The sequence below is a fragment of the Seriola lalandi genome, unplaced genomic scaffold, assembly GCF_002814215.2.
Source record: "Seriola lalandi dorsalis isolate HSWRI2012SDOR001 ecotype SW California unplaced genomic scaffold, Sedor1 jcf7180002054408, whole genome shotgun sequence".
In the NCBI taxonomy this organism is placed as follows: Eukaryota; Metazoa; Chordata; class Actinopteri; order Carangiformes; family Carangidae; genus Seriola; species Seriola lalandi.
Window position 1 is genome coordinate 1,427,133 of NW_019524961.1, and position 9,217 is coordinate 1,436,349.

The 9,217-nt window shown below is 39.8% G+C and overlaps 1 protein-coding gene across 2 annotated transcripts; it reads left to right on the plus strand.

The window, feature by feature from the left end:
* Positions 1-404: 404 nt before the first annotated feature.
* LOC111657609 (uncharacterized) lies at positions 405-8,050 on the plus strand. Of its 2 annotated transcripts, none has more exons than XM_023409853.2 (5): positions 405-564; positions 1,682-2,489; positions 4,099-4,293; positions 4,399-4,621; positions 6,434-8,050. In XM_023409853.2, exons 2-5 carry the CDS (start codon positions 1,790-1,792, stop codon positions 6,627-6,629), a joined length of 1,314 nt encoding a protein of 437 aa, XP_023265621.1. In that variant the 5' UTR covers positions 405-564; positions 1,682-1,789; the 3' UTR covers positions 6,630-8,050. The 2 variants fall into 2 exon arrangements, with proteins under 2 accessions (XP_023265621.1, XP_087031160.1); XM_087175034.1 differs by lacking the exon at positions 405-564 and adding an exon at positions 872-989.
* The last annotated feature ends 1,167 nt before the right edge of the window (positions 8,051-9,217 follow it).

Sequence of the window (9,217 nt, forward strand, 5' to 3'; positions counted from 1 at the left end):
ACAAATTATTAGTTCAAGCACGAATTATCAAATTGAGAGCATGAATTACTAATTTGAGCACCAGTTATTAAATAGAAACCAAAAATCACCAATTGGAGAGCACAAATTATGTCAGAACAAATTTTGATAAATTATTAAACAGGCTAGAGAGCATGGATTAATTTGAACACAATTTTTTAAATCTATAGAATGAATTACCAATTTGAGAGCACAAAGTTAATTTTTTTAATTTGCTTAAAAAAAAAAAAAAAAAACTTCCTGGTGCTTCTTCGGTCTTGAGAAGAGACGAGACGTCGGGATCGTTGGGATTAAGGAACTACAAGAGGGAGTGACGTCAGATTCAAAGGTGGTGTTTGAGGGTGACGTTTTTGGTATGTGGAAATAGAAGCAGAGTGATGCCTCTTCACTGTTTTCACATCTCTTGTTTAAGACAGGATTGCGCACCTGGTCACACCAGCCAGGTAACTTCTGACTTCACCAGTAAAGAGCAGGTGAACTAGTGAGCTTGCTTCTTAAAAGGAAAAGTTACGGATTGTTTCTGCGATGTGACCGAATTAAAAACAGGTACGTCAACCGTCAAACGCTCAATATTTTGTTTCTGTTAAAATATGACAAGACTTGGACGTAAATAGACCACAGAGTCGCTAAACAAGTTTTAGCTCCACCCGGAAACTACTTTCCTCACTGCGCTGCACCACCAGGCCTCATTAGCTACAAGATTTGAAAAAGCTGTGTTAGCCCGTCTCTCGTCACAGTGATCTTTGGGCCACATGATAAACAAAAGCCTGCTTTAAAGCCAAAACAGTGAGTGTGGCAGCAGCTCAGTCTGTAAGAAGCTGAAAGTGTTTTCTTAGCAGCAGCTCTCACTGAAGATGTTCAGTGTTTGTAATGCACAGTGTGGCAATAATTTGGGATTTAAACAGAGAAGCAAGAAAATGAAACTTATATAAAGCAGACACTGAGAAGGAAATGCGTTATATTTCCTGCAGGTATTTTAAGTTGGCTGCAATCCTGTTGGGACAAATCTCCCCTGTTAAACTGTGGTTAAATATGTCTTTTTTGGAGGGATTAGGCCTACAGCTATATATATATATATATATATATGTGTGTGTGTATTTCAGTCATTGGAAAAGAAGAATCCTTCATTGTACAGTCTCAACAACTTAATTATAATGAACGTAAATTTTAAAGATATTTTAGCAGCTGTAGTAGTTTTTCTGTAGCTGACAAGTGAAGTCCAGGCATTTGCATGTGTTTTCAGAGAAAAGGAATGCGGACATGTTTGTACAGCTTGTTATTGACTTTACAGCTGAAATGTATCAGTGTTTTCTGTTAATAATTGGCCAGTTAGAATAATCTTACAGGTATCTCAAAGTTTGGGTGAGGTGGGTTTGCCACACTTCTCAAATTAGATTTGAGAAGTGTGGATTTGTGATGGTAAATTGAATCTCTTTGGGTTTTGAACTTGAAGAAAGGAATCTGATTTTCTGACACACTCAAACACAACTGGCAGCTGCACAAACCTGAACTTGCTTCATACACTCTGCTGATCTGTGTTAGGGCAGGACCGGCCATAAAATGCAACACACCCGTGATAAACAGTGAACTTTGATTAATTTTTTTTATGATGCTTAAGGGCAGAATACTGTATTTAACATTGTAATTTTTTTTTTTCTCACAGGGAAAACAACAAGCATGACTTTTAGCAGCTGGAAGAAGCTTTGTTAACAGGGGAACTCTTAACAGCGCCACAGCTACTGACTGAAAAGAGAGACAACTGGATTTAAAAATGTCTGGCCCCGGTGGTTTAGTGTCAGAATTAATTGAAGATGTGGCACTTTCACCTGATGGACCAACTGCAGAGCCAGAAATAGCTGGAAGTAAAAAGCCACAAGAGAGTAGCAGTGTTGAGGAAAGAAACAAGATTAAAAATGATGAAGATGAAGAAAAGGTGTTGAAAGAGAAGGAAAATCAAGAAGAGAACGAGGAAATGACCAGCTCTGCTCTACTGGAGCCGAGCACGTTACCATGGCCTGGAGACAAAGAGAAGAGGCCTCAGACGGACGACGATGACGTCTGTTCAGAGTCTGAAGAGAGGGACACAGGGATCAGCGGAGGAAGCCAAGACCTGTCCGAGAGTCAGACAGAGAGCGACAGAAAGAGCAAAGACAGGTGGAGGGAGAGCATGCCCGAGGGAGAGAGGTGGAGGGATGATGAGATCGAGGTGCAGCGAGACCATAAAGGGGACAGCTCACTGGCAGATGACGAAGAGGAAGAGGAGGATGTTGAAGATGGAGAGTCGAATTGGATCTCCAAGAAAACTGCTCTGGGTTTCACTCCACAAGTCACAATCGTGCGTCCGTCCAACAAAGAGCTTCCTGAGGAGAGCCGGCTCTTCATAGAGAAGGACGTTGAGAAGGAGCCGCAGGTGGAGTCCGACTCAGCCTCGCAGTTCTACCCAGAGTGGACGGAGCAGGACGACAAGCTCTGTGAGTATATGACACAAACTGGGCCCAGGTTTATTCTCAGGGAGTCTAAGTTAAATTTAAGACTTTTCAATGCTTAAATGATAACGCATAAATTAATTTTAAGAATGATGGAAAACCACAAGGGACAATACGGTGTACAATTTCTTATTAAATACTTGAATCTGATGACATTTTATATTGCATTTTTGTCATCTAGCTGTCCTAACTGTCCTAGCTGTATATAACAATAACTCATAGGAATATAATTACTCAACTAAAGCAGCCTGGACCTCCATAATCAGCATAAAATGGATAGATGGCTTAACCAATGAAAAATGATTCGTTCTTTGAGGTTTTTGCTAGAACTTGCACTTGCTAGGCGAAAACTGAGTTCAGTCATCAGCAGATTCCCAGATCTAAGTGTCATCTGAAAGAACTGACCAAATTCATGTTTTCAAATTCACTACATCCTTGTTTGGTTTTGTTTTTTTTTGTTGTTTGTTGTTTGTCATCGAGGTTCGATTTCTGTCCACGTGGCTCATGATTTCGGTGCTGTTGGGCAGATGAATCTTAAATCTCAGCTGTCGGAGCTTCTTAGAACAACGTCCTCGTCCAGCAGCCGCACAGTAAAAGACATTTTGACGTGTTGATGGCTGAGTTCCATTTAGCTGCTTCAGTTTCAGGGTCCTGGTGTTGTTCATGTGGCCTCGCTGTCACATCGTCGGGACTTCCTGACACACTTGAATAGAATAGAGTCATTGTTAATTTTGTAAGTGACACTTGTGCTTTCCCTACTATGACAAGTCAGATGTGTGCTGTGAAGAAGGTCAAGTATTTTAAAGGTATTTTAAGCCTTTATCAGTGAGACAATAGAGCAATGGCAGGAAATGAGAGGAGGGAGAGGTAGCGAATGACAAATGTTTCCAGTCGCGTCAGAGCGGGGATGTTACGGTTCAGGATCAGCGCCTTAGATCCCTGGGCCACTAGGACCCCAACCCCAACCTCGGACTTCTTAATCCCCTAATCCTTCCTGACTAACTCTTTAGTGATTGCCTTCCCAAATATCTTTCAGCAGCTTCAACAACAGCTATTGAATAAGATTAAGGCAAGATTAATTAAGATTATCATTAAGAAAGATTCTCACAAAGTACTTTGTCATTGTGATCCTACATTAGCCTGAATCCATTGTTTTTCTTTTTGAGAAGAATAGAGAATACATAATTGATTTGATTTAGAAGCTGAGGGAAACCAGAGCTCGCTGTGCTGTGGATTTTTTACGTCATGTAGTTTATGCAGCCAGGTGCTGTTCACATTTTTTAAGTAGATTTTTAGCTGGGAGAGTTTCTGTGACGCTGCTGTGTTTGTTGTAATCCAGCCAGGTTAAAGTGTTTTCTGCAGCGCATTTTCACTCAGTAAGTACCTGCTCTCAGACTAATGGCACAGCGTAATGATCTCTTTTCTCCTTAATCAGATATAATTACACGTCTTGAGATGAATCGAGCAGCGAGTCTCATCCTCTCAGTCTCGCTGTCCCAGTGAAGACAGTTACAGATACAGATTTTCCACGTTTAGTATAAAAACATGAAATAATTATTTGTGTTAAAATAATCTCTGTTCGCTCCTTCCTCAGACTTGTGTGAGCATCTGTGTGGTGCAAAACTGAGGCTGGCTCTAGCGACGGCAGCTGCAGGGCTCCTCTTTCCTCTCCTGGTGTGGGGAGGTTACAGACTCCTTCCCTTTGACTCACCGCTGCTGGAGAGCGCTCCCCTCAGGGTGGTGTACACACTGCGCTGCTCCTTCTTCGCCAGCATCCCCATCCTGCTCGGTAAGACCTCAGTATGTCTTTGTGTTAAGTTTATCATGCACCGAGCAAACACTGTAAACTGCAAACAAAGTCACACAGGTAACGATGTCGCTGGTCTCTCTGTAGGTGTGGTGGTGCAGGGCGTGGCCCGGCTGCGTTACAGTGCGCTGAAGCCGCTCTATCAGAGTCAACTGGTGCACAGAGAGGTCGCCGTGCACTGGCACTACGTGAACGAATCACTGGCCCTCTTCCTCTTCTACTTCCTCCAGCTCGCTGTCATGGCAACCTACATCAGCCAGGAGCTGGTCAAACTGGTGCCGCTGCTCACCATCATGTTTGTTTTTGGCAGGTAAGGGTTTTGTCTGTCACACGTAGTTTGATGTTCAGGGTCCAAATCAGGGATGAATGAGGAGGACGATGAGTCCAAACCTGCGATAACTGAAATATAATATACAATATGTAGCGCAGGGACGAAAGATGTAAAATGGGTATAATGTTTATCGTGTTCACGATCAAAGTTTAGCCTGTTAGCATGATGGCGTTTGGTAATTAGCACTAAACACAACATATGTCTGAGGCTGATGAAAGTGTCATCAGTTTTACAGATATTTGGTAATAAACCGAAGTTTTAAACAAATTAAAATTCAGAGGTTATGTGGCGCGACTGAGAATAATGACTGTTCGTGTTGTATTTGGCTGAGCTCTGGCCCCAAAGGTATGAATGAAATGTGTAAAGGAAATGAGCTGTGTGTCTGCGGATTGTTTAATAGCTGTATAACTCGCAGTGAAATCATTACTGGCTCATTTAAATGAGCCCAGAACTAATAAATGTCTTTACTTACAAAAAGACAAATCACTTCCGGTGACCAACACAGTTTTGTTTTGTGCAGAGAGCTCATGATTATTCTGCCTATGCACATTTCCTTTCCAAATGGTAAAGGACGGTAAAACTAAGATTTGGCTTTTTGGACACCCTGTAGCTGCTACTCAGCATGCCTGAAATGCACAAACGCTTTACAACACAAAGTGAAACCATGAGTGATCAGAAAAGATGAGAAAAAAATCTCCATCCATATTGTAACCAGCTGGATTACGTAATAAGAGAAGCATTCACCTGCATTTTCACTCCCACATACTGTCTGTTGGTTGCCCATTGGATTTTGCAGAGCTACTTCCTGCTGCAACTTGATCTGTTGTATTGATCGAAGGTGTGTTTTTTTTTTTGTTTTGTTTTGTTTTTTAAGATGCCGCCGCCTCACTCTTTTGGCCTCCATATAAACAGGTTAAACTGGAGATTTGTTTTAAACCTGTCTGATCACTTATAGGGTTTCAAGTCCAGTGAATTTATTCACTATTGTGCAAGTCTGAAGTTCACAAACCACACTTTTTTTGTTTGACAGTTTTGCATTAAGGCGAGAGTGTACATTCAGGAAAAACATTGAACATCACTAACAATACATTGAGCTGCAGCTACACTATAGTACCACATAATTGAAGGTGTTTTTAGAAGTCTGTTTTGGGGATCATAGGGTTTATTAGAGCTCCAAAATCATCTGATACAGATTGAAAAGCAAGAGAATGAAGAAAAGAAGATAACACTGGGATGAAGGCATCACAGTATTTGTGATTTTGTATTTAAAAATTTGTGTTGTCAAAAGTCAGAATGAATATCAGTTATCAGATCTGCAGTTCTTTCCATAGAGAAAATGTGATGAGGTCATGAAACCAGTGAGCTATTGAATCACAACAAAGCATCAAAGCTCTAATCTTGTGTTACACAAACCAGACTCTTGATGCCTTTTTACATTTCAGCATCAACTTTCAACTGGGACTACTGTGGAAAATATTATTCTCAGACAGACTCAAATACATGATGGAAAAATTAGAGCAAGTAAAAAAAAAAAGAAACATCTATCAGGATCATTAATCCAGCTTTGAGTCATCGAGCGCTCGATGCAAAAACTGTGGAAAGGCACAAAGGAGCTAAGCTGCTAATGTTCCTGCTGAAAGGTGTGAGTGGGTGTGCGGGCTGATGTGGGTGCTGATCAGATCTTCAGTCATTATTTATCCAAATCAAGATTATAAATGTACACCAAACGGGGAGAAGTCTGAGCACATCCATCTCATCTGCTTCGTATTTGTGTCAATTTCTGTGCTGCAGGCTGATCTACTGGCTCTGCCTCTCTCTGGGCAGCAGCATCAGAGGCCTCGGCTTCGGCTTCTCCTTCGTCCCCATACTGGTCATGCTGGGCGCCAACTTCTACTACGTCTGCTCGTCAGTCGGGCAAGGGGCGGTTTTTGACGTGGAACCACCCACGACGGCTCCTCCTCCTCCCAGTCGGCGTTGGTGGGGTTAAAGGCCGATGTCCATAAGACGGTGAGGTGCTAAGAGACAAACAACTGCAAACACCTGAAACAACATGACTAAATAACACTCAGACAGAAAACCTGCACCAGTCTTTTAGGTGTCTTTTTTCTAAAGTTGCAATCCTTAAGATTTCAGTCCTGGTTTGGTGACACCTGTGGTTACTGATGGTAACAGCGAATGCGATTTAATACTGTAGCAAACACTCCTTGAATAGGGTTGTCAGAAACACAGCAGAAGAGGAACAGGTGTATCAGTTTAGAGAGCAGCGAAACAAACTCATGTTGTTTTAACAAAGACGCCAGATAATCTAAACTGATCAGATCTAAACCGTCTGATTTAATTAGAAACTTACAATCTGCTGCCGACAAATAACTGCGGGAAAAATGAGTCATCGTGTTTTGTAGTTGGATTTAGGATTAACACGTTGTTTTTGTTTCCCGCGCCTTCACAATAAAAGCCACCCCGTGTTTTGCTAGTTGAATGCTTTTGATTTGAAGCAGCAGTAGGAAAGCAGCGACTTAATACTTGATCTGGAACAGTGAGTGAACACTTATCAGAAAGATAAAATTATGCTGGATTATAGACATACGTTTCCTGTGACTCACTTGTGCTTATGAACTAAAAAATTGGAAATTGCTGTAAAAATCCTGACCACAAATGGGATCAAAATGGGGTTTGATTTCATGAAAATCTTAAGGATTACAACTTCTGTGTATGATAATATCTCTGTCCACAAAGAAATTATTGATATGAACCAGGCTGGGAGGGAATTTGAAGCTCAGATATTAGACTCTGTATGTTTTGTTTTTTGTTTGTTTTAAGGCGAATATATAACAATATTCACATTGTAATTACAAAGGAAGTTTACATGTAAATTCTAAAACTCTAGAGAGATGTGGCCTGAACAGTGTGTGTTTACTTATTTTGTACCATATTTCTTCCATTACAAAACTTAAACAGCCTCTTAACTCCCTCTTGTCTTGAGCTGATGAAATCCAGTTTCAATTCGAGGCATCCAGTGTTTGGATGTGATGCAGCAAAATACGGACATGCAAAAATAAACATGTGAAACCTGAAAACTGTCAGTTATAGGCACTCAATCTAAAGAGCTGGATATCAAAAGTAAAAATTTAAGTTGTTTTATGAATTCTTTAATTTTATTTTGTTAGGACACAGCTGGTACTAATCTTTAAACTATATATTTATAACAGAGACTGTTAAATACATCTTTGTTTTACTGATCGAAGGCTTTTCTTTGTAGCAACATAAGTTGCTGGGCTATTTTTGGATAGTCTCTTTTCAGCTTGTTGAAGGATCCTCATTATATGAATGAATGTGCATTTAAAGTAAATATGATCAATATTTGGGATGACTTGAATGAGTAAAATAAAGCTTCATTATAAAATATGATTCAGATTCAGATCCACCTGACTGAGGGGAAGGCTTGGTACTACTACTGAAGGAAACGGCACATGAAAAATGTCGTTAATCATGATTATAATTTCGTTATAACGTTAGCAAACATCTGATACATTTTGAACTCAGTAATGTCCATTACACAAATGGACATTACTGAGTTAATTCACTGACATTAATAATTAACAACTTGTATGTAATTGTGGCCACTGTTAAGCAAAGGTTGCAGAGTCTCAGTTTAATCTGTACACACAGTTCAGTGGCTGATATTCTGTGAGTTATGTCTCAGTTGTTCAGTCTCCCTGCTTTGGTCCTGTGTAACTGTGGGCTTGATATCTAATTTATGACTGAGAGATCTGTTAGGACCTGCGCAGACATTCCACTGAACTTACTTCACTCAGATTAGAAAATGATATGGAGCTGATACCAAAAAAACATTCTCCAACTGTGCCAACGACCGACAGAAGTATAATTCTGAGCACGGTGTGAAATAAATGGAAATGCTTTATTTTAGTGAAGAGCTGAAGGAACATCCCAAATCTATAAAAGCAACAGAAAATTATCCTGAAAAATAACTTTTCAACACATTGGCTTTCACTCTAAATCACATCTACCTAAAATCGAAATTTGAATATTTAATTTATTAGTAATAAGCTTTAAAAATCTGTATTACGGTGGCAGGTGCAGAACACAATATTTCACAAAATAAAACGAACCAAAAATGCAAAATTTTAGAAAAGTCAACTTCTCAAAACTGTGCTTTGCACTCAGTGCCACTGTACTTAATACATGTATCATTTATAAATGTTTACCAAGGCTCAAAGGTTGAATGTAACTCTGCACATTTTTAGTTTTGTAGTTAAATTCTATTAACAATAGTTTTGTTATTATCATATAAAATTTTAATTAAGAATATTATTACTATTATTTATTTTTTAATGTCGGTGTATCAGATGTTGTTGATTCACTTGAGTTCAGTCGCTGCTTACTTCACAGGAGATCATGAGAGATCAGCTAAATTTAGCCGTTAAGTTATCGCTGAAGGTGTGAAATGAAGCTTCATCACACGTGTTTGTAACTGTGACAATGAGCCAAGGATGGAGAGAAAAACCTGAAAGAGGAAAAACACTTAAATGCACCACAGGAATGTACTAAATTACA

Excerpts from the sequence above, each read along its gene's own strand:
- LOC111657609 (XM_023409853.2), top strand. The coding sequence starts at position 1,790 with ATGTCTGGCCCCGGTGGTTTAGTGTCAGAATTAATTGAAGATGTGGCA. Across the intron at positions 4,294-4,398 it reads CAGCATCCCCATCCTGCTCG|GTGTGGTGGTGCAGGGCGTG; the intron begins GTAAGACCTCAG and ends GTCTCTCTGTAG. Across the intron at positions 4,622-6,433 it reads ATCATGTTTGTTTTTGGCAG|GCTGATCTACTGGCTCTGCC; the intron begins GTAAGGGTTTTG and ends TCTGTGCTGCAG.